This window comes from Loxodonta africana, chromosome 12 (assembly GCF_030014295.1).
Source record: "Loxodonta africana isolate mLoxAfr1 chromosome 12, mLoxAfr1.hap2, whole genome shotgun sequence".
Lineage (NCBI taxonomy): Eukaryota > Metazoa > Chordata > Mammalia > Proboscidea > Elephantidae > Loxodonta > Loxodonta africana.
The window spans coordinates 85,191,736-85,216,550 of record NC_087353.1 but is presented as its reverse complement, the minus strand read 5'-3'; the positions used below and the strand labels follow the sequence as shown (position 1 = coordinate 85,216,550).

Sequence of the window (24,815 nt, the reverse complement as noted above, 5' to 3'; positions counted from 1 at the left end):
CTTGACTCAGCCCACCCACTTCCAGGCCTAGCATCACTCTGGACTTTAATCCAAAGAGTAGGAACAAAAGTGGGGCGGGGGGGAATGTTCTTTACTGTGGGGCCCTGTAGCTCTCCAGCCCCAACCCTTTCTCGCCTGTCTGGGGAGCCCCTTTAAAGCCTAGAGAAAGAAAAGCACCTTCTGGGGCTGCTTATTTTCATCAATCATGAGTGAGGCAGGATCACCCTGTCTTAAGAAAAATGAGGGTGAGGCCCCATGAGGTCCCACAGGAGCTGTGGAGCTGGGGCTCACTCCCAGGGCTGTTCAGACTCTGGCATTCTTCCTCTTCCCTGTACTGTGCTGCTCCGCCCAGCCCTAAATCCCTCACACTGTCCCACCCACATCATTTTGTACCAGCCTTGTGGTCAGAGCCAGCAGTTCCTGGAATCCGTGGGCTTCGGGGCCTCTTGGCAGCCACCAGGTCTCAGCTCTTGGTGTCTTCAAGACTGGCCTGGAGGTAAGTGGTCCTGTCCTTATGCCAGCTCAGGAGTCCCCCTTCTCTCCTCCTCACCCCTTCTTCTCTTTTCCTTTCTCCCTTTCCTCTGCCCTCCCCTCCTCTCTTTTCTCTTGACTGGGTCAATTAGAAAAAGCTGTTAGCCCTGCAGGAGTGGCATTTAGAGGGGCAATTCGGGAGGCAGGGTTACAGCTCAAACAAAACACCAACAACTGGGCCCTTTTGTCTAGTTTCAGTCTGGAAGTTGAGTTTCCAGGCCAGTCTAAGCTTGGCCTCCAGCTGGGGTGTTAAGGAGAGCAGCAGAGCAGTCCCCTCACCCCCAAACTCCACCATTTCCTTCTTGGAGGAGAGCCAAGTCCCAGCCCTGTGACGGGCTTTAGACCCCTCCCACTTTGGACCTATAAACTCTCTGCTTGGAGAGCGGTTCTGCGCTCACACTGCCCACACTAAGCTGTTGCACACGGAGACAGTCCCAAGGCCGGGATCCCGTGGGATCTGGTGAGCACTGGGTTGGGGTGGGCTGGGGCACACCTCCCCTCACCCTGCTCAGCTTTTGGCTCCCACACCCCCCAAGCGGGGCTTTATGATCCTCAACCCCTATCACTCAATCTTTCTGCTCCTGCCTGCAAGGTCCTTGCCACCCTGCCCTCTCCTGTGGCTGTCCCATCTCAGCACCGTCAACTCTGGCTTCAACCCCACTTTCCTCTTCTGCTGAGTCAGCAGTTTTGTTCCTGCATGTACCAAGCTCAGTTGCCCAGCTGGCTCTGTTTATCCCAGAGCCAAGATGGAGCGGGATCACAGGTCCAGGGGAGGTTTCCGCATGTGAGGAGCTCAGGGAGCTCATGACAATGGGAAGAAGGGCCGACTGGGCCTGGACTGAGAGCTGCAGTGGGAAACAGTAAGAAAAATAAAACTGTAGTTAAGAGAAATACACTTATCACCCTTATCATGGATTGAATTGTATGTGGCAACTTGACTAAGCCATGACTCCCAGTATTGTATGATTATCCACTATTTTGTCATTTGATGGGATTTTCCTATGTGTTCTAACTTCTACCTCTTCTGATGTTAACGAGGCAGGATTAGAGGTAGTTATGTTAATAAGGCAGAACTTCATCTCTTTTGAGATATAAAAGAGAAGTGAGCAGAGAGACAGGGGACCTCATACCACCAAGAAAGCAGTGCCAGGAGCAAAGCATGTCTCTTGGACCTGGCGTCCCTGCACTGAGAAGTTCCTAGACCAGAGGAAGACTGATGCCAAGGACCTTCCCCCAAAACCAACAGAGAAAGCCTTCCCCTGGAGTTGGCATCCTGAATTTGGACTTCAGCCTCCTAGACTGTGAGGGAATGAACTTCTGTGTGTTAAAGCCATTCACTTGTGGTATTTCTGTTATAGCAGCACTAGGTGACTACGACAGTCCTTGTTTTAAAACAAAGCAAGAATTCAGCATGTGGCATTGTTGTGTTGCTACCCAGGGAAGTGAGCTACATTGCTGGCCCCTGACTCAGCACCATGGAACTAGTCCAAGAGAGCCTCCGTGCGCCTCTGGAGTATGTGAAGGGGGTCCCACTCGTCAAGTACTTTGCAGAAGCAATGGGGCCAGTGCAGAACTTCCAAGCCTGGCCTGATGATGTGCTTGTTAGCACCTACCCCAAATCTGGTAGGTGATAAGGGTCACCCCCCACCCCCGCCCCAGCTGCAGTCCCCAACCTAGGCCAACAGGGGCAAGCTCTTTCCTCCTCTGTGTAGGCACCACCTGGGTGAGCGAGATCCTGGACTTGATCTACCACGGTGGTGATCTGGAGAAGTGTTGCCAGGACCCCATCTTCTTCCGGGTGCCCTTCCTTGAGTTCAAGGCCCCAGGGGTTCCCTCAGGTATGTGGGTGGGTGCTGGAGCCAAGTGAGAGGAGGACGACCAGGGCTTCAGTTCACTGGACCTTTCTCTACCATGGCTTAGGTGTTGAGTCCCTGAAGGATGCACCAGCCCCCCGGATCATCAAGACGCACTTGCCCCTGGCCTTGCTCCCCCAGTGTCTGCTGGATCAGAAGATCAAGGTAAGTAGCAGAGGAAGCGAGGGAAGGAGGCTGCTGGTGCCATCCCAGACCTGGCCCTGTTCCTCCAGGAAGGTCTACTGACTTCCCTGAGCCTTGTCTCATTTTAAGGGGGTTGCCATCTGCCTCATGCACTGGTGGGGGCCAGATGATCCCGGAAAGTGAGACTTTTCCCCATTGCAGACCCAAGAGAAACAGAGTAAGGTGCTCACAGGCCCAGGAAGGGAACGGAGGGGGTACCCGCACCCCTTGCTCCAAATCTGGGCGTAGGGGCGTTGATGGGAATTAAGAATAGTATAGTGTATGTTTCCCAGGACTCTGGTGTCAAATCTCAGCACAGTTGCAGTTGCGCTCATTCAAGTAGGCCAACTTCTAAGCTTCAGTTTCAACCTTTGCCAAATCAAGAGACGGCTCTCTCGCAGAGATGTTGAGGGGTGGCAGAAGCACCTGGCATGCTGGGTGGTAATGGTGCCAGGGATGGTCATCTGCCCCTCCAGGTGATCTATGTCGCCCGCAATCCGAAGGATGTTGCCGTCTCCTATTACCACTTCTACCTCATGGCCAAAGTGCACCCTGATCCTGGCACCTGGGACAACTTCCTGGAGATGTTCATGGATGGGGAAGGTGGGCTTTACTGCAGAGCAAGGGGACTGGGGGCAGGAGACTGCGTGGCAGCCAGCTAAAACTAACCACCTCTGTGTCGGTACCCTTTCCCCAGTGTCCTACGGGTCCTGGTACCAGCACGTGCAGGAGTGGTGGGAGCTGAGTCATACCCACCCTGTTCTCTACCTCTTCTATGAGGACATAAAGGAGGTGAGACCACCTGCTTCCCTCCATGTCACACCTCGGGAGTCAGGAACCCCACGGGGACCTGCCAAGCCCCTCTCCGCCCTTTTCCCTGTGAAGGCTCCTGGACCCCTCATCCCGTCTTCCTCAGCAGACCCCATCCCCTCCGGCTGGGCTCCTCAGCTACAGTACTTTGTACAGCTCTTATCTCCTAGCCCCTGCGTCAGCCGCACGTTCAATCATTGATCAGCTATTTACTGCTCTTGCTTTTCCCGGTATTTGCGAAGTGCTGGGCCAGACTCCAGGGCCACAGTTACGAAAGAGGACTGCCCGTTCTCACCCATAAGTAACCAAATGTGGGTTACTGCAGGTTCACAGGGTAGAAAGCAACTTCTTTTGCTCCAGGGAAAGAGGACCAGAGCCAAGGAGCTGGCTTTGAGAGGTTGCTAAGCAGAAATTGCTAGATCTCCTAGGATGTTAAGAGAGCAGCTCCATTTCTATTTGCTCAGTAAGCAGTCCAAACCTCCAATGAAAAAAGCCCCTCTGCTACTCCAGGACCCCAAAAGGGAGATTCAGAAGATCTTGGAGTTTTTGGGGCGCTCCCTGCCCGAGGAGACTGTAGATCACATCGTCCAACGTACATCTTTCAAAGAGATGAAGAAGAATCCCATGACTAACTACACTACTTTGCCCTCTGAAATCATGGACCACAACGTTTCTGCCTTCATGAGGAAAGGTGAGTGCCTGCCTGGGGTGAGTGTTCAGGGAAGGGAGGATGGAAGCAGCAGCTAGAGCCAAACCTGAGCCCCCTGGGGCCTCCTGTGCAGCCGGGACCTCCAGCCTCACTCCCTCCGTCCCTCAGGCACCCCAGGGGACTGGAAAAACATCTTCACTGTGGCCCAGAACGAGCGCTTTGACATTCAGTACGCTGAGAAGATGGCAGGCTCAAACCTCAACTTCCGTTCACAGCTGTGAGTGGTGTTACTCCAAAGGAAGTGGTGTAAAACAAGGCTGGCGTGGCCTCAAGAATAAAACATGGTTTGTGTTAAACAGAGAGCCTCTACTGGAAGCAAAGAGAAAACCTGAGCTAAGGGAGTAAACGCCCATTGGGACCAATAAGGCCACCTCCCCGTGCAGCCTCCAGGTCCTCAACTTGCCCTATTTGGAGAGGGGAAGAGGGTCTGAAGAAGTAACACCCAAGAGACGGATGCAGGCAAGGGGGGAAGAATATTTATTTGATGGCAGAGAATCTTTTGTTGCCTTCCCCTCAGAGGTGGCAGGAGACTGTGGGTCTGCCAGCCTGCATCACTTTTTTTTGGGCTCCTTACAAGCCACCACGTACCTCTGGGCCACATTGAGGGGAGGGGAATAGCCGTCTGCATAGGAGGTGTCTTCAAATAGGACCGAATAGTCATCCTGGGGCTGTGGCAGGAGGCAGAAACGAGAAGCTGATCAGAGGCTCCCAGGCAAGGCCTCCCGTCTCCGATACTACCTCCCGTCCCCAACATAGACTGCCAGGATCCTCTGGTCCATGGGCTCCCAGCCTCCCTGTCCTCATCTTTCACTCTCTAGAGCCAAGAAGCCTAGATGTTTGAAACTCTGGTCCCTGCTGCTACAGAGCTCCTTTTTCACAACAAAGGGCCAAGGGCAGGGGACAAAGCAGGGAGAGGAAGGGGATGCACCGCCTTTGTGGTCGGCCATCACTGGATGTGCCCTGTGTTAAAGGGAACAAGGACATCCCAAAGGGCATCAGGCAGGGATCCTGGAGAAAGAGGGGAGAACAGCCTTCATACTGCCATCAGGCATGTGTGGCCTGGGTGCAGCAGCACCAGGGGACACAGCCTCAGGTAAGTAAGGGATGGTAGTTCAGGATCCAGATCTGAAGACAGGCCCTGGGCACGGCGCTTCCCTTCTCAGGGCTTGGCTGTCTCAGTGTAAATGCAAAAATGAGCTTAGATTAGAAGACACAGCAGGCCCATGCGCTCAGGGCTTGCTGCGGTGCTAAAGGGTGGAAGGAGCAGGGCCAGCTCTAGAAGACAGGGCTGTGGGGTGTTATAGAGCTGACCAAGCAGAAGGGACTCGGCCCTTCTAGCTCAGAGTCTCCAAGATGAGAAGAAAAGGAAAGGTGACAACCCCATGGCCCCATCTGGTCAGCCGGGTCCTGATGTCACGGGGCCTGCCTTACCCGCTGTGGGGGCGTGTGGATCAGGGCACGGTAGAAGCAGGTGGTTTGTGGGTACAGGGCCAGCACAAGCTGTTCCTTCTGAAATAAGGCTTCGGGGTCCGTCTCAGGGTTGGCCTTCCACTGGGGTAGAGGGATGATGCGGCGCCGGCTCAGGGTGTGTCTCCTGGAGGGGGAGCCTTATGTCAACCCATGGCCAGATAGGGGGACTCCTCTCCAGGAGCCTGGCTATGCCCCAGGCTTCTGTTGCCCCTCCCTGGCCCAGACACTCACTCCTTGCCTTCTTCATCAATGTCATCTACCTCATACCTGTGGGAAAACAAAAGGAAAAGACCGGATGTGGTGAGGAGCACAGCCCAGGTCATGGGGTGCTGAGGGGAGGAAGGAGAGGGGAGAGGTAGAGTAGCTGCCGGAGCTAGTGCTTCACCCACCACCCCCCTAGCACCCTCGGGAAAGCCTTGCGCCCATTTTGCAGACAGGTGAAACAGGGCAGCCTGAGCGGTGTGGTGCTGAGAGAGCAACCAGCAGGGTCCACTCACTTGTTGGTGGCATGGCTGTAACTGACCACCTCAGCCAGAATCCACTGCTCATCCCCATCTACGGCCTTCACCCGGGCAGCCACCTTGTCTCCAGGTTTGGCCACATAGTCCCCTGAGGCTGGAATGGCCCCACAGAGGGGTGGGGGCCTGTGAGTGGAGGAAACTGTTAGTCCCATCCAGCCCTCGGGCACGAGCCCCTCCTGTGCCCACTGCCCACCCTGGCCCACTCTCACTTGTCTCCAGGCTTCCCAATCCACAGGGGCAGGGTCATGGCTGACTGCTGCAGCAGGGTCATCAGCACCCCTCTGCGCATGGTCTTGCGAGGCGGCTCCGAGTCATTATACAGGCCTGCAATCTTGGCCGCTGTGGGAGGAAGTCAGCACCCCCTCCTGAGTCAGGGAGAAGGACCTGTCCCCAGACCACCCCAGCACCCCTGCATTGAGCTTTCAGAGGCTCAGCTTGGAGCCCCCGCATCCCGAATTAGCACCCAAGGGCCCATGCACTATCTGCGCCCCTGGCACTAGATGTTCGAGACTAAAGAGACTACCAAACTCAACAGATTAGAAGGGTGGAAGGGACTAGAAGGGAGCAAAAGGACAGCTTATGGTTTCTTGATCTGGGTGCTGGTTACATGGTTGTGTTCACTTACTGAAAAATTCATTAAGCTGTACACATATGTGTACTTTTCTATTGTATGTTGTAATTCAGCAGAAAGTTAAACTATCAAATGTGGGTCCCTAAGCTCTCAGTCACGGCTCAGCCACCCAGTTAACTTCATACACAACCAGTCTGGCAATGTGAGATCTTTAAGGAGTGAGGGCTCCACCCACCGAGGTTCATTTGAAGGGCAGGGCAGAGGTGGGAAGGCCAAGAAACTGGCAGTCTGATGGGTAGGCACACACTGTAGACTCCACCTGGAAGGCCAGCTTTAGGACACCCAGGTGTTGCTCCACAAAAAAGAGGCAAGTTCTCACAAAGGAAGAAATGAGACTAGGGGCTGGGGGAGGAGGGAGGTGAAGCAGGAGGGCAAGTGTGGATCCACTGGGTCTGCAGAGGAGATCTAGCAAAACCCTGCCTCCCAGAGGCTGAGAACCAGCTCCACTCACGTCCCAGTCCCAGGCTGCCCAGACCCACTCACTCCTTCGTCAGAAACCCCTGGGAATGATGACATGGGCAGAGGTTACAGAGGCCCCCGCAGGGAGACATGACCGCTGCCCTCAGGAACCCTCACTGCTCCTGGTCAAGGAACACTAAAATTGTCCTTTCAACTCACCAATCCGCCTTTCTTCCAACAGAGACTTGATCTCAGCGATCTTATCTAAGGCTTTCCGGAGGATGCTGAAGGTGGGGAGAAGGGAGGACAAAGGTCTGGTTGAAGCATATAGCAGACTTCCTTATCTAGTACTGCTGAGAACTGCAAACACTAAATACATGTTTTTTAATCTTAAAAGCATAACAGAACTGACAAGACAGGGAGGAGGGCAGGCCAACAACCTAAGAGAGCAGGATCCCAGAGAGGTGCACAAGGCTGACAGGACTGCTTTTGCCCTAAGAGCATGTGACGCATCCTGAGGAGATGTTGCTGCTGTCCTGACAGCATCTCGGGACCAGGTAGACAGAAGTTAAAACCAGGGTCTGCCCAAGGTGGGACATGTAAAAGGAGAACGCCCTGCCCAGCGCTGTGGGGAGAGCTGTCTTGGCACACAGCAGGCTTGTGGGAGGACAGACTTGTCCCTGAAAGGCAGACGCTTGCATGGACTTGCAGCCCCAGGAAACGTCTGCGAATTTAGTTTATGGCAGGTTCCAGAGTGGCCCAGAAAACCCACAGGAACGTTGCCTTTGAGCCAATTCTGACTCACGGTGACACCATGTGTTTCAGAGTAGAACTGCTCCCTAGGGCTTTCAATGGCTGTGACCTTTTGGAAGTAGCTTTCTTCCGAGGCGCCTCTGGGTGGTTTCAAACCACCAACCTCTCCAATAATAGCTGAGTGCTTAATTATTTGCACCACCCAGGGACTCCTCCAGAGTGGCAGAGGCCCCAAAAACCTGGGAGAAGCAAACGGGCTTCCTTTCTAGAGGAAGGCCCAGTTACCCTAGACCTTGAGGAAGCTCCCCGAAGAATATTATAACAAGGGATCAAGGGGCATCATGTTTGCACCTTAAATGGTGCAGAAAAATAACATATATGTGTATATAGAAAGAATAACAAAATGCAGTAAAGTATTGAACTTCTGTAAGTCTGAAGTCATTTCACAATAAAAAATTAAATGAATACCAGTGTCTGAGTTCCACCCTAATTAAAGCAGAACCTCTGGGTGCAGCCAGACTTGAGAACTACACAAGTTTATGAAATACTGAGTTAAATGAAATCATTACTGCAGAGCTTATCAGAGCCTTTAAGACTTTAGTTTGCATTGTGACTCTCCAGGAGAGAAATGTAATGTTCTACTCCCTAAAGTTAGTGTAGTTCAACTCAGAGACCACTTACTATTCCAAAAGCGGCAATCTTCTGCAACTGAAACTTAAGGTCTGACCTCCCAGCCAGAGCTTGAGTCCCTTCTGTCTGACAGGCAGCCATTAGCCTGGCAGTGACCCTCAGGATGGTACTGTCCCAGGAGGCCCACTGCATCTGGGACAACTGAGGTAGGGCTTCTTTCCAGCTGACAGCTTTTAAGTCTGGCCAAGAGCCCTAGCCATGGCTTCAAACCAGTTAGTTCTGGTTTGACCCCCCTGCTGAGAATCTGCATTTCCACCTCCCAGATATATTGAAGCAGAATCTACATTTTAACACGACCCCCAGGTGATTCTTATGTGTAGATCTTGTTAAAATGTAGATTCTGATTCAGAAGGAGCCTTCTCCTGGAGGAGGCGGCCACAGTAGAAGAATAAGGGAATGCAGGGTAGTCTCCCAGGACATGGCTTCTTTGCCTGCCTAGAAGTGGCTTGGGGCAGGGGTGGGGCCACATTCCCTCTGGCTTCTGAGCTGACATGTCACAGACTCAATCAAGGCTAGAGCACCACCTCCAGTCAGTAACATGGAACAGTAGCCAAGCTGCAGGCACCTGCTGGCAAACGGCCAGCTGCCCAGGCCCAGTGTCTGGGTCAGGAAGATGCCCCAGGGGCTGTGGTGGGCCTTCTCTCCTCCAGGCACTGGCTACTTTAAGCCTGTGAGTCACTCAGGCCCTTGGAGAGCTGAACTGTACCTCTGCCTGCACTGCCTTAGAGACTCATAAAACTGCCTTCCCTGAATGAAGACAACCAAAGACATAAGGGAAGGATTAGTCCAAAGGACTAATGGACCACAACTACCACAGCCTCAATCAGACTGAGTCCAGCACAACTAGATGGTGCCCGGCTACCACCACTGACTGCTCTGACAGGGATCACAATAGAGGGTCCCGGACAGAGCTGGAGAAAAATGTAGAGCAAAATTCTAACAGAAAAAAGATAAGACTTCTGGCCTGACAGACTGGAGAAACCCTGAGAGTATGGCCCCTGGACACCTTTTTAGCTCAGTAATGAAGTCACTCTTGAGGTTCACTCTTCAGCCAAAGATTAGACAGGCCCATAAAACAAACCAAGACTAAAGGGGTACAACCAGCCCAGGGACAAGGACTAGAAGGCAGGAAGAGACTGGAAAGCTGGTAATAGGGAACCCAAGGTCACAGAGGGGAGAGTGCTGACACGTTGTGGGGTTGGTAACCAATGTCTCAAAACAATTATGTGTACTAGTTGTTTAAGGAGAAGCTAGTTTGTTCTGAGACCTTCATCTAAAGTACAATAAATAAAACTGCCTTCCCTAGCTTGGCATTGCCATTACTAAGGCTGTTATCTGCTGTCTGTGGCAGAAGTGTCCCTGAGGATACCATCTGTCACACTGGTTACTGTACCCTTACACAGATGAATCTTCAGAAGTGTTTTCTGAACTAATGCCAGAAAATAACTTGTTTCCCCTGGGGAAGGGATACCCATCATCCACTCTGCTATGGAAAGCAAGATCCTTGACCCTGTCTCCCTTTGATCTCTGCTGCCAATGTGCATCTCAAGGTCTTTAAAAAAAAATGAGATGTTACATAACGTCACAGGGTTTCTTTCCATTTTGTGCAAAGCAAAAGGAAAACCAGCTGGGAGGAGCCTGTGGCACATGCAGTAGAACAGAGAGTCCCAGGACTGGGCTTAGGTCCTGACACTGGCTCTTAGTGCACCTTCAATTTCCTAATGGTTCTTACATTAAGCTCTTAAGAAAACGAGCTGATGGGTGTTACTGCACCTCCATGAGTGCCTCTCCTAGAGTAAACGTGTCTTCCCATCTAGACGTGGCACTCCCTGCAGGCATTGCATTCATCTTGCACTCTCCCTTTCCTGGCCGGCAGTTGGCCCTGACAAGGCCATGCTCAGTGTTTACTGAATGCATGTATGAAGGGCTGAGAGTGTGAAGAACTAAAAAGATGCAGGATTGCAAGGTGTTGGGAACCGTGTTTATAGAACAAGCTTATGTTTGACTCTGGGTCCACCAATGCCTGGCGGAGCTCCCCCAAATGCTTTAACTCTGGGTCCACCAATGCCAGGAGGAGCTCCCCAAATTGCTTTAACTCTGGGTTCACCAATGCCAGGAGGAGCAGTTTACCTACACTCTCAGATCAATATGATTCACTCTGACTTATCAAGCCACTCTCTGGTCCAGGAGCGTGGGAAGGGGCCTGGTTGTGGCCAGAGTGTAAATCTGCAAATCAGGGAGGAGATGGGGTTGGGGAAGGGTGGACCAGAAGCCAAGAGAAGGGTGCTACCTCAGAGGGAATGCCTCCGGTCAGAATTTACTGCCTCCTTCCCTCAAGTTGGCTGTTTTGCTCTGCTCTCCAACCTGGCGTAGAGAGCCCAATCAGATCCCTTTGTCCAAACTAAAAACCTCAGAAACTTGAACTTCTCTTCTAACTGGTCACCCACTCCTTGGATTTCATCTCAAAAACTGCTCCTGAACCATTCCTGCTGCTCCATCTCACTGCCATTGTCTTGGCTCAGCCCTAGCGCCCTCTCTTGCTTGGTCTCCCAACTTGCTTGAATCTCACCCAGTCCGTTCTCCACACAGCGGCCAGAGGTTTCCTTCCTGCTTTTGAGTCTTCATTGGCGCCTGTGGCCTCAGGATAATTCACTGTGTTGGAGGCCTTCAAGGCCTGACCTCCCCTTCCCCAGCCACAGGGGACTATTTCCCATCCCCATGTACACAGGCTTTGCAGTCAACTCTGTCCCCTCTGCCTGGGCTATTTGCCCTCCCTTCGTCTGCCTGTGATCCCAGCTCAGGTCTTGCCCCTTCCCTGAGGCCATCCGAGATCTCCGGGCAATGGGGCCACATCTCTGCTGGCCCACGCACTACACTGTCCTGTCCCTCCTCTCCATATGACTCACACTTGCATCTCTATATGGAGAGGGCCTGGTGCCAGGTGTGGGCTGGGCACCAGCAAAGGTCTGCAGGATGGCTGGAGCAGGCAAAGAAAATATGGGACAACAAGCACAGGACAGAGCCAGGAGGAGAGGAAGAGCCCTGTGGCTGTTGGTAATGGATGCTTAGCATGCCTGAATGTCAGCCATCACTGTGGATATGAGGGCAGTTATTTGAACTGCCAGTTGCAACTCATTAGTGAGTTATGAAATTAATTTCTTGAGCAACGGTCAGCATTTTAAAAAAATAGGATAGACTATAAATAGTAAGAATGGTATTGCAAAACTCTTGCTTCAATTGTGTAATACATATACATATAAAATAAAGGTACTGTCATGGATTGAACTGTGTCCCCCAAAAATCTGTCAACTTGGCTAGGTCATGATTCCCAGTACTGTATGATTGTCTACCATTTTGTCATCTGATGTGATTTCCCTGTGTGTTTAAATCCTATCACTATGATGTAATGAGATGGGTTAGTGACAGTTATATTGATGAGATCTACAAGATAAGTGTCTTAAGCCAATCTTTTTTGAGATATAAAAGAGAGAAGTGAGCAGAGAGACAAAGGGACCTCAGACCACCAAGAAAGCAGTGCCAGGAGCAAAGCACGTCTTTTGGACCTGAGGTTCCTGTGCTGAGATGCTCCCAGACCAAGGGAAGACTGATGACAAGAACCTTCCTCCAGAGCTGATGGAAAGGGAAAGCGTTCCCCTGCAGCCGGCACCCTGAATTCAGACTTCTAGCCTACTGGATTGTGCGAGAATAAACTTCTCTTTGTTAAAGTCATCCATTTGTGGTATTTCTGTTATAGCAGCTCTAGATGCCTAAGACTGGTACTCTGTGGAAAGGCATGATAACGTGGTATTTTCAGAATATGGACTTTCGGTTAAAAAATCAGGCTCCCCACTTATTGGCTAAGTAATTTTCAGAAGATTACGTAATCCCGTGTGCCTCAGTTTCCTCAGCTGTAAAATGGGGGTAATATCACAACCTACCTCACAGGGTTGCTGTGAGGGTTAAATGAGGTCAGTGTATAAAATGCTTAGAATAGTACCCGGCACACAGTTAACTGCCATATAGGAGTTAGTTTTTACTATTACTGAGCTACAGTAGCGAATGTATTTCTTACCATGGGTCATGGCCAAAAGAGTTTGAAAAACACTGGTATTAGGCACTTTATAGGCATTGTAGAATGGCAGATACTATTTTGTTCACACTTCTGTAGGTAGCTATTAGGAGCCCTGGTGGCACAGTGGTTGGCTGCTAACCAAAAGGTCAGCAGTTTGAATCCACCAGCCACTCCCTGGAAACCCTATGAAGTGGTTCTACTCCATCCTATACGGTCACTATGAGTTGGAATAGACTCAATAGCAAGGGGTTTGGCTTTTTTTTAGGTAGCTATTATCCCATATGGATCCCTGGTGGTGTAGTGGTTAAAGTACTTGGCTGCTAACCAAAAGGTCGGTGGTTTGAAACCACTAGCTGCTCTGCAGGAAAAAGATGTGGAAGTCTGCTTCCAGAAAGACTTACAGCCTTAGAAACCCACGGGGCAGTTCTACTCTGTCTTTTAGGGTCACTATGAGTTGAAATCGACTTGATGATGGCGGTAGATTTGGTTTTTGTTTTTTATTATCCCATTATCCCACTTTAATGATGGAGCAACTGAGTCTCACCTGAAGTGACTGCCCCAGGTCACAAGCTAGTAAATGGCAGAGCTGGGATGAATTTGATGCACACCTTGCTGCCATCTATAATGCAGTAGGGCCCAGGGGAAGAGGGGGCCTAGAAGCAGGCTTTGGGGAAGGTGGGACCCAAAGGGGAGGCTGGAGAGTAGGGAATCTACTCATCCATGGGGATAGGCAGGCAGGGGCTGCGGTGCGTAGGTGCTGGTAGCCAGTGCCCAGGATGTGGGAGGGAATGGCTGGCAGAGTAGGTGGTACTCACTTGCACTCAGCCTCTGCATCGGCCTTGGCAGTTGTGTAGAGGCCACGCAGCTTTGTCCGGTAATAGGGAGAGACTGCAGAGTGAACATGGACAAAGAGGCAAAGGGCAGTGGCAGTAATGTGGCACTGCCTCTAGCACACCAGAAATCAGAGAGGCCAGGGGCCGAGGTCTGAGCTTTACTGGTCAGAAGTGCTTCCTGAGGCTGATAACCCCATGTTCAATGAGCTCACACTTCCACAGTACCAATGCCATCACTACATCTAGGAGAGCACTTTTAACCGTTTCTATATCGTGACATATGCAGAAAATGTTTGTCAGCACACTGGGGGAAACACACAATTCTCAAAGCTACTCAGGGTTGGAAAGAACCAACTCAAGAGTCTGTCACCTGTGATCTGAGGTGTCGACACCCTGGTGCACGTGCAGACAAACTGAAGGGACACTCTGCTCTAGAAAACACCGGCGGACCGGGGTACCCGTGTGTTCTCAGGGGTTTCCCTGGATGTATCCTCATTTCACTGACTCTCCAGTCCCCAAAGTTGAGGGATATTAAGGTTCCCTACTATTGGCAGTCTGCCACCAGTCTCCTGAGTCACCTCAGGTCACCCAGCCTAAGACTATCTCTCTGGCCCAAGGAACAGTTCATTCTGGAATATGGCAGGTACATGCAAAGGTCCCCTTCCAAGTCAGTAACAGCCATGCTCCCCTCTCCCATCCCCTTCCTTTCCTGAGCCCAGCTACTCACTCTTGTTTTCTGTCTGCATCCGCTCATGGGTCTTCTGGATGTTCACTAAGTTGTGTTCGCTCCGGGAACGCTCTTCCTGCAAAGATAAGAACCACAGGACAAGAGGGAGGCCCTTCATCCTTTTGTGGCACCTGCATCCCAGGCCAGAGGCCCGATAAATATGGCCCTCATTTCCTAAATCCACAGTCAGGATGAGTTCAAAGGATTTTTTCCTGATTAATACAAAAGCACCACAAAAGAGAAGAAGGTTAAACCATAAATAGACTCTCCCTTATCAAGACAAATTTATCTACAGATTCGGTGCAATCCCCATCAAAATTCCAACTGATTTCTTTGCATAAATTGACCAGATGAGTCTAAAATTTGTATGGAAATTCAAGGTACCCAGAAGAGTTAAAACAATCTTGAAAAAGAAAAATACATTTGGAGGAACTCACACTTCCTGATTTCAAACGTTACTACAAAGCTACAGTAATAGAAACAGTGTGGTACTGGTATATGGGGAGACATAGAGACCAAGGAAATAGAACTGAGAATCCAGAAATTAACCCATACATTTAGGGACAATTGTTCTGGGGAAGAGGGAATGAGAGAGGATGCTGTACAAGTCTTCCCCACATCACCTCAACTTTCTTTTTTCCTCCCTGATGCAGTAGTCCCTGGACCAGGGCCGCAACTATGGGTGCTGGAAGCAGGGATGGTCCCTGTCTTAGTTATCTAGTGCTACTGTAACAGAAATACCACAAGTAGATGGCTTTAACAAACAGAAGTTTTATTCTCTCACAGTTTGGGAGGCTAGAAATCTGAATTCAGGGAACCAGCTCCAGGGCAAGGCTTTCTTTTTCTGTCGCTTCTGGGGGAAGGTTCCTATCATCTGTCTTCCCCTGGTCTAGGAGCTTCTCAGCACAGAGACCTCAGTCCAAAGGATGCACTCCACTACCAGCTCTTCTTTCTTGGTGGTTTGAAGTCCGACTTCCCTCTGCTTGATTCTCTCTTTATATCTCAAAAAAGATTGACCCAAGATACAGTCTAATCCTGTAGATTGAGTCCTGACTCATTAGCATAACTGCTTCTAATCCTGCTTCATTAACATCACAGAGGTTAGGATTTACAACACTTAGGATAATGACATCAGATCACAAAATGGTAGACAACTGCATAATACTGGGAATCATGGGAATACACATTTTTGGGGGGATACAATTCAATCCATAACAGTCCCTAAGCAAGAAGCTGTAACTATACCTTTAAACCTTTATGCCAGAATTCCTAAGGGCTTGATGGAGTGGATTCGTCCCATCTGGCAAAATTGGGGTTGACAGTGAATTGAATACGGTTGACAGCTGTATTGCCTAGAGGCAGAAATGGCCAACTAGTCTAGTACCTATGTAACCCTACCCTACATGAACAGGAGCAGACTGAAGGGGAGGCTCATACTAGACTAGTATCACTGCCAACATGCTGGATCAACACAATGGCCAGATCTAACATCTTTTCCAAAGGTGGAGAAGTTTCGATAAAAATCAGCGGCAAATAGAAGGAGAATAGCTGAGGGTAAAGGCATAAATAAATGGGTTATACAATGAGGGAAATCTAATATTACACTGGTGACTCAAGAGAGGCTCAGAGCAAGAGAATAATATTGTTTTTTAGCACATTTATACCAGATGCCTGAAAAGATGAAGCCATGTGTTTGCTGAGACTGCTGCTTTTGAAAAGGTCGAATGGAAGCCTGCAAACATGGGTGGCATTGTTCTGGGAGACATGTTGGTCATACTAAGATATGATGATGACATGGTCCAACTATTGATGGCTGAATGAAACTTAAGTAATGTGCTAGTATCTTCTGACTTTTGTTTTCAAGTTGTATGTACTACAAAGGATTTCATTTGGGAAGGAATTTCCAGGAATTACTCCCTACTAGGCCATTGGACTTGTGTGCTGTGCACAAATACAAATCACTCTGTTTTTGTGAGTGGAAAGCTATTAGGTAGGAAAAAAAAAAAAAAACAAGTTTCTGATGGGACTGAAGTAGTAGTAGGCATCACATGGTGGGTGTGATTTCCTCTGGGGAAGAGTCCCACCCTGAGACTAGGTAGGCTATGGGAGGACATTTGGCATATTCAAACTAAATTACATCTAGGTGTGACTACCACTCATCTAACCCTAGTATGGGGGGACCCAACAATTTTAGGGACCAAATATGTATCCTAACTGCACTCAGGCCATTAGTATACAACGGCAACAACATGCACAGTGGATTGAACACTAGCCCACAAGATAGCAAAAAGGGCTTTAGCGGAGACAGGTGCCAGCCTAGGCATCCTGTGAAAAACTAGGTTCACTTTTGTCTTAGTTATCTAGTACTGCTATAACAGAAATACCACAAGTGTGGCTTTAACAAACAGAAATTTATTTTCCTGCAGTTTAGGAGGCTAGAAGTCTGAATTCAGAGTGCCAGCTCTAGGAGAAGGCATGCTCTGTCTGCTGGCTCTAGAGTAGGGTCCTTGGCTCTTCTGAGCTTCTTACTCCTGGCTGATATTCATGTGGCTTGGCATCTCTCTTCCCCCATCTCAGCTTCTCTCACTTGCCTGTTAATCTCTTTTATGTCTCAAAAGAGACTGGCTTAAAACACCAGGACTCCTTACTTAAAAGACACACCCTATACTAATGCTGTCTCATAGCAAAGACAACCCATTCCCAAATGGAATTATAACCACAGATACAGGGTTTAGGATTTATAACACATATCTTGGGGGGATACAATTCAATCCATAATAAATTTTAATCAGGAAAAATATTTATTAACTAGAATAAGCAGATTAGAGGGAGTTCTCTTCTAAAAGACAAGAAAATGATGGGAGTCAGCCTGAAAAGATGCTGAGGCTTTAGTGTAGTGGGCCAGGAAAACTCAACAAATAATGCCGGATAACGCTAGGTCCTAGTGTTGGGAAAGGGCCTGTATCCTGGCCCAATAGGGCCTCAGGACTATTTTATTATAGATGCAGGCTGAAGTAGCCATGGGCAATGGCCCTGGATCCTAGCTCTGAAGCACAAGGGGAACACCTCTGGGAATCTTACGGACCTTCAAACCTTTGTACGCTCTCTGGGGCCACGTGTAATTTACATCAATGCATTATGACTGCCCTTGCCCCAAAATAAATCAAAATAAGACATATTGAGTAGTACCACTGGCAGGGATAGGAACTATCCTGAATACTGCCCGTGTCCTCCCCGTTGCAGGGAGATTGGGGCCTGCTATGTAACAGCACACAATGGAAACCAGCGTCAGTACAAGCCTATGAACTGAGACAGGGTGACTGGCTTTGTCCCCAACTGACCTGAACCCCAGGAGTAACTAAATCATGGCTAATTATTATAATACCTGTCCATAATACCAAACCAAAACTGTTGCTGTTGAGTTGATTTCGACTCACAGCGACCCTATGAGACAGAGTAGAACTTCCCCATTGTGTTTCCAAGGAGTGGCTGGTGGATTCAAACTGCTGACCTTCTGGTTAGCAGCCAAGCTCTTAACCACTGCCCCACCAGGGCTCCCTGTCCATAATAATATATGCCATATGGGCAAGGGCCGATTTTGTTGGGAAGGCATAGCAAATACTTCTGTAAGTCTGATTTGTTCTGTAATGAAACTGAATTATATCACGACCATCCTGTGATGTTGTGTAACACTGGCATTGTTGGTGAGATTCAACTGCTCTGTTATGTAAATAAGCCATATGATAATATTGATGTTGACGATCAAATGTACCGGGAGATTGAGTCAAAGCCTCCTCTGGATATAATACTGATAAAAAAATGACTGGCCTGAGGAAGAACTGAACTTAGCTAATCATCAGCTAATTTCTATGCTAAATAGTTCTGCCAAGCTTATCATAAGGCACAAATAGAAGCAGGTCAAGGAACAGATACAGTTGTCTATAGAACAGATGAGTTGTCTCTTTAATTGAATCCCTACCCCACACGGACTCTTCCATATAATACTATCGTTGTATCTCTTATACTATACTAAATACATATGCGCAGACAAATATGATTGTTTTGCTTTAAGAGCGCCTAGGCCACGGGCCAGGGGGGTGGTCTGTGCAGTAAAGGATTAACTCTGAAACCCTGGGCTGTTCAAAGCCTGCATGTTCCAAAGAATGGTCTAGCCTTTGCCCTGCTCCTGGCAGATAACCTCTAAGCCTTTGGAATATCCTGCCTGATAAGAGTGTCTTGGTTTACCTGGGTCCTTGGCTCCACCAGAGGGTTTATGATAACAGTGTGATTTATGGTGGGGGCCTTGGACTACTTGCAATATCAATTTGACCTCTGGAGAAGCTGGAGACTAAGGTCAGCTATGCAGGTGGTCCATGCCTACATGAATGACTCCAATAAAAGCCCTGGACACCAAAGCTCGGGTAAGCTTCCCTCGTTGGCAATATTCCATGTGTTAACACACGTTTGCCGGGAGAATTAAGAGCTGTTTGTACAATTTCTCTGGGAGAGGATGACCAAGCTTGTGCCTGGTTTCTCCTGACCTATGCCCTGTGCAGCCTTTTGCCTTTGCTAATTTTAATCCATATCCTTTCACTGTAATAAACTGTAACCGTGAGTATAACAACTGTTCTGAGCTCTGTAAGTCCTATCAAATCACTGAACCTGAGGGTCATCTTGGGGACTCTCACAATATCATACAATGGAGTATTATTCAGCAACAAAACAAAATGAAGTTGCTAAGTGCAATAAGCCAGACACCAAAGGACAAATATTGTATGATCCCATTTATATGAAATATCTACCAACAAGTCAATTGCCATCGAGTCGACTGCGACTCATGGCAACACTATAGGACAGAGTAGTACAACTGCTCCATAGGGTTTACAAGGCTATAATCTTTATGGAAGCAGACTGCCACATCTTTCTACTGTGGAGCGGTGGCAGGTTCAAACTGCTGACCTTTCAGTTAGCAGCCAAGCACTTTAAACACTGTGCCACCAGAACTCCTTAAGAAATATCTAGGATAAGCAAATGCATAGAGACAGAAAATAGATTAGTGGTTACCAGGGACTTGGGGGAGGACAGAATGGGAAGTTATTAAAAAAAAGAAATAAAGTACCAATACCTGCTACAACATGGACGAACCTTGAAAACATCACGCTGGGTAGAAGAAGCTGGTCGCAAAAGACCACATATTATATGACTCCATTTCTAAGAAATGTTCAGAATAGGCAAATCCATAAAGACAGAAAGTAAATTAATGACTGCCTATAGCTGGGAGAGGCTGGAAGGAAAAAGGGAGTGCCTGGTAATGGGTAAGAGGCTTTTTTGCTGAGTGATAAAAATGTTCTAAAACTGATAGCAATGATGGTTGAACAACTCTGCGTATATACTAAAAACCACTGAACTGTACCTTCCAAGAATCATGAAATCCTGTGTATGACAGGAAATCCATCAGGAATGTTAGTCATATCCCAAACTCCCCTCCTCTCACCTTCATTATATCATCTCGGTTCCTGCACATCCAATCTCTCTTAACACAATCCCCATCTCTCACTCCCTCTATAGCTCAGCAGGAATGGAGGGCTGTGATTTTTACCTGGGTTTGCTTGATCAACTGATGGAGCTCTGTGAGAAGTTCTGCAATACGGGAGTCAGCAGACACGAGGGCCATAGTATATAAGGGGTGCCTAGGAGTGGGGGGAACAGGAGAGAGCCTCATTAGTGGCCTTAACGGCAAGTTGTCCTGGAATTTTACCCCAACCCAGTAATATGTCTTTATTCAGTCCGTTCAACCAAGTCAAGGCATACTTATTAAAAGCCTTCCAAAAATAGTACCCCCTAGCCCCAGCTCTGCTGCTAATATCCTGACAAATGATTCAAGCTTTCTAGTCTCCATTTTTTAACTGTGAAATAGATATACCTACTATGGTTTTGAGGAGTCAAAAAGATTCCAATACCCCTACCTCACACCATATATGGAAATTAACTCAAAATGGATCAATGACTTAATATAGGAGCTAAAACCATAGAACTCTTAGAAGAAAACACAGGGGTAAATTTTCAGGACCTCGTATTTTTCATGCATAAGCAAGAAGAAATAGAAAAACTGCACTCCATTGAAATAAACTTTTTTGCATCAAAGGACTTTATCAAGAAAGTGAAAAGACAACCTACAGAATGAGAGAAAATATTTGGAAATCATGTATCTGATAAGAGTTTAATATCTTGAACACATAAAGAACCTCTAAAACTCAGACAACTCAATCAAAAAAATGGGCAAAGGATCTGAATAGGCAGTTCTCCAAAGAAGACATACAAATTGCCAAAAAGCACATGAAAAGATGCTCAATATCGTTAGTTATTACAGAAATGCAAATCAAAACTACAAGGACACATCACTTTACTCCCACTAGAATGGCTATTATTAAATGAAAAATAACAAGTATTGGTGAGCACATAGAAAAACTGGAACTTTTGTCTATTGCTGGTGGGAATATAAAATGGTACAGCTGCTATGTAAAATAGTATCGCAGTTCCTCAAAAAGTTAAATTAACCATCACCACAGCAATTCTACTCCCAGGTATAGTCCCAAAGAATTGAAAGCAGAGACTCGAACAGATACTTGTGCCCCTCCTCTCACCTCATTGCACCATTACTCACAATAGCCAAAAGATGGCAACAACCTAAGTGCCCATCAACAGAAGAAAGGATAAATAAATAAAATGCGATACAGGCAGTCCAAGGATTATGAATGAGTTCCGTTCCTAAGTCTGTCTTTAAGTCATATTTACATGTAAGTTGGAACAGTTAGGTATAGTTTGTATCTAATATCAGTTACTTAAATGTCTGTCTTAGTATATAGTGCACATTTCTATACATAAAAAAACATTAAAGAAGCACTTCCAGATACACTAAAACATTTTAACATAATAATACAGTAATAATAATAATGTTTTGATGCATGTTGCAAGTAGCACCCATTTGTTATTATGAATCATTTCATGTACCTCAAATTTTTAATACAATAGGCTTTACAGGGATTGGTTCATAACTACGGTCAGACATTCCTGTTGTAGAGAAAAGACTGTCCAACACTACTGAAGTAAAATCAAAGAGGTTTACTGACGCCAAAATACTATTTGAATGGGGAAATCCTGAAAACCTCAGGGTCTGAAGGTCATGAATTCAAGGGAAGGAGTGCAAATCACACATAGTATAGTGCCATAGAGGGAATTACAAAGAACAATATTCTGATTAGTTTACAATGACTGAGGTCAGTCAAAGGTAGGACAAAGCGAAGTGTGATTTTTCTTTTTGTTGTTGAAATTTTTTTTTTACTTTATTTCATAAACCGGCGATTTTCACCAAAGATTGAGATCATTATTCTTCCAAAATTGAATTTTGTACCTATCTTTTATTTTTTTTTAATTAATTTATTTTATTGTTGAGAATATATACAGCAAAACATATACTAATTCAACAGTTTCTACATGTACCATTTCTACTCCCCATTCTTTCCCTACCCAAGTCCCTGGTAACCACTAATCACCATTTAAAGACATTGATTACATTCTGTGAGTTGTGCAACCATTCTCACCCTCCTTTTCTGAGCTGTTCCTCCCTCATTAACATAAACTCACTGTCCCCTAAGGTTCCATCCAACCTTTGGATTTGCCATTGTCAATTTGATCCCACATATATAGTTCTTAAAGAGCATAATGCTCAAGACAGACCTTTTTTTACTAGTTAAGCTAAATTATTGTTCAGTATTAAGCAGACTTCAGGGGATATTTTTGGTTCAAGGTTCAAAGATTACCTCTGGGCAACAGTTTCAAGGGTTCATCTACCCTCCATGGCTCCAGAAAGTCTGCAGTCCATGAGAATTTGAGATTCTGTTCTACATTTTTCCCTTTTTGATCAAAGATTCTTCTATGGAATCTTTGATCAAAATGTTCAATAAGGGTAGCTGGGCACCATCCAGTTCTTCTGGTCTCATGGCAAATGAGGCAGTTGTTCATGGAGGCTATTAGCCATACATTCCATATCCTCCTCCTATTCCTGACTCACGTTCTTCCTCTGTTCTTCTAGATGAATAAAGACCAACTGTTGTGCCTTGGATACCTGTTTGCAAGCATTTAAGACCCCAGGCACTATGCAATGAACTAGAGGTAGAACAGAAGCATTAAATACATTATTAGGCCAATTAAGTGGGATGTCCCATGAAACCATGACCCTAAACCTCCAAACGAAGGAGCCAAATCCTACGAGGTATTTGGTTGTACATAAGCAGCCTCAGCAGCTACTATTTTTGTGTTTGTCTTTGTTATAAATATATCAATCACATAACTTCGCCAATTCAACTTTTATGATGGTTAAGATTGTGTGTCAACTTGGCTGGGCCATGATTCCCAGTGTTTTGGCAGTCATATAATGTTGTGCTCACTTCTCTGTCAAAATCTGATATGTGATCACCCCATGATGGAAATCTGCTGAGTAGTACCGGCAGGGGTGGAGCCTGTGGCAGCTCACAGCTCCCTCAGCCTTCACCTCTCCACCTTCTGCTGCCTACTTCCTTTCTGCTTGCCTTGCAAAAGTTGTTGGCTTGTTCTGGATCCCGCAGCTGTCTCCTGTCTGACCTCTGGTTCTTGGGACTTGAGCTAGCAGCTTACCTGTCCATCTTGGGATTTGCCAATCTTCACTGCCTGTGAGAAAAAGTCCTGCTCCCCGACCTGACTATCTTGGGTTTGTCAGCCCCTGCAGCTATGTGACTCAGGAGAAACCTTGTGGTCTTGCCTGTCAACCTCGGGGATTCCTCCACCGTAACAGCCTGTGGGCAGGAGCCCTGCTCATTTTGGGTTCACCAGCTTCTGCAGCTCCGTGAATTGGGAAAGGCCTCTATCCTGATCCAAGGACTTGGGACATTCCAACACCTATAATCTCATGAGCTGTTTCCTTGATACAAATCTCTCTATATAAATTTATATGCTTTACTGGTTTTGCTTCTCTAGAGAACCCAGCCTAAGACAACTTTTTACAGGTGTACAAATTATTGACAGCACTTACAATAATTAGCTGTGAACCCTACCCTTAATCAATGTGATTTTTCCATCATCTGTTAACCCCCTTTTTCCCTCTCCCTCCTGCCCGTGGTAACCACTAATAAACTTTGGTCTCTACACATTTGCTTTTTCTTGTCTTCTTATGTAAGTCATACAACATTTGTCCTTTTGTGATTGGCTTATTTCACTCAGCATTATGTCTTCAAGCTTCATCCATACTGTGGCATGTATCAAAACTTCATTTCTCCTACTGGCTGAGTAGTATGCCATTGTGTGTATGTACCACATTTTGTTTATCCATTCATCTGTTGATGGGCATTTTGGTTGTTTCCACCTTTTGGCTATTGTGAATAGTGCTGCAATGAACATCGGTGTACTAGTCTCTTTTTCAGTCCCTACAAAGCTGATTTTTAAAATTATTGGTTACATTAATACAGCTGGAATATATTTATTGGCTAAAAGACGTAATTATAAGGTATTTGGTCCCTGGTGGTACAGTAGTCAAGAGCTCAGCTGCTAACCGAAAGGTCGGCAGTTCGGCTACCACCAATGACTGCCCTGACAGGGAACACAACAGAGAGTCCCTGATGGAGCAGGAGAAAAGTGGGATGCAGAACTCAAATTCACGTAAAAAGGCCAGAAAATTGTCTGACTGAGACTGGAGGAACCCCAGAAGACATGGCCCATGGACTCTCTGTTAACCCAGAACTGAAGCCATTCCCAAAGCCAACTCTTCAGACAAGATTAGACTGGACTATAAAACATAAAATGATACTCGTGAAGAGTGTGCTTCTTAGTTCAAGTAGATAGAGGAGACTAATGGGCAGCTCCCGTCCAGAGGCACGATAAGAAGGCAGAAAGGGACAGGAGCCGGTTGAATGGATATCGGAAACCCGGGTTGGAAAGGGGGAATGTGCCATCACATTATAGGGATGGCAAGTAGGGTCACATAATAATATGTGTATAAATTTTTGTATGAGAAACTAACTAAAAAAAAGGTCAGCAGTTCCAATCCACCAGCCACTCCCTGGAAACCCTAAGGGTCAGTTCTATTGTCCTAAGGGTCAGTTCTATTGTCCTATAGCATTGCTATGAGTCCGAATCAACTTGATGGTAACTGGTATTTGGCTGGGGGGGGGGGGTCTCGTGACCATCACTAAACAATGGCATGACAATGGCATGATACATACTGTTGGGAACAGGTTGTTAAACATTATCTTGCTCAGAGTGTAAGATTTCCTGGGGAGATCTAACACAAAAGAATTTAGATAAGGTTTGTTTACAGACCCTGACCATAAAGAAAACATTTCCTCAATAACAGGGTTGGGTCCTAAGCAATGGTGCTCGAATCTGTGTGAAAGGTTATAGCGAGCCTTAATGTTAAAACCAAAAACCCACTGCCATCAAGTCAATTCCAACTCACAGCAATGCTATATAGGGTTTTCCAAGGCTGTAACTCTTTATGGAAGCAGACTGCCACATCTTTCTCCTATGGAGCAACAGGTGGGTTTGAAGTACCGACCTTTTGGTTAGCAGCGGATTGCTTAATCACTGCGCCACCAGGGCTCCT

General features: G+C 47.2%; 2 protein-coding genes across 4 annotated transcripts in view; one reads left to right on the top strand and one right to left on the bottom strand.

Moving 5' to 3' along the window:
* The first annotated feature begins 375 nt into the window (after positions 1–375).
* Positions 376–4,382, top strand: LOC100654158 (sulfotransferase 1A1-like). 2 transcript variants are annotated; one of them, XM_003418839.4, is made up of 8 exons: positions 376–496; positions 1,970–2,154; positions 2,244–2,369; positions 2,452–2,549; positions 3,044–3,170; positions 3,265–3,359; positions 3,888–4,068; positions 4,195–4,382. In XM_003418839.4, exons 2-8 carry the CDS (start codon positions 2,007–2,009, stop codon positions 4,305–4,307), a joined length of 888 nt encoding a protein of 295 aa, XP_003418887.1. In that variant the 5' UTR covers positions 376–496; positions 1,970–2,006; the 3' UTR covers positions 4,308–4,382. The 2 variants fall into 2 exon arrangements, with proteins under 2 accessions (XP_003418887.1, XP_023414673.1); XM_023558905.2 differs by lacking the exon at positions 376–496 and adding an exon at positions 556–991.
* A 158-nt stretch (positions 4,383–4,540) lies between these two features.
* Positions 4,541–24,815, bottom strand: part of SGF29 (SAGA complex associated factor 29) — a 43,557-nt gene continuing 23,282 nt past the window's right edge. For both annotated transcript variants that reach the window (XM_003418838.4, XM_023558907.2), the window contains exons 2-10: positions 19,782–19,872; positions 14,183–14,258; positions 13,438–13,510; positions 7,327–7,391; positions 6,287–6,416; positions 6,054–6,200; positions 5,788–5,823; positions 5,518–5,680; positions 4,541–4,754 (exon numbers count right to left, since the gene is read on the bottom strand). In XM_003418838.4, coding sequence (XP_003418886.1) covers positions 4,638–4,754; positions 5,518–5,680; positions 5,788–5,823; positions 6,054–6,200; positions 6,287–6,416; positions 7,327–7,391; positions 13,438–13,510; positions 14,183–14,258; positions 19,782–19,856 — 882 coding nt within the window. In that variant the 5' untranslated portion in view covers positions 19,857–19,872 and the 3' untranslated portion in view covers positions 4,541–4,637. The remainder of the gene's footprint in view (positions 4,755–5,517; positions 5,681–5,787; positions 5,824–6,053; positions 6,201–6,286; positions 6,417–7,326; positions 7,392–13,437; positions 13,511–14,182; positions 14,259–19,781; positions 19,873–24,815) is intronic.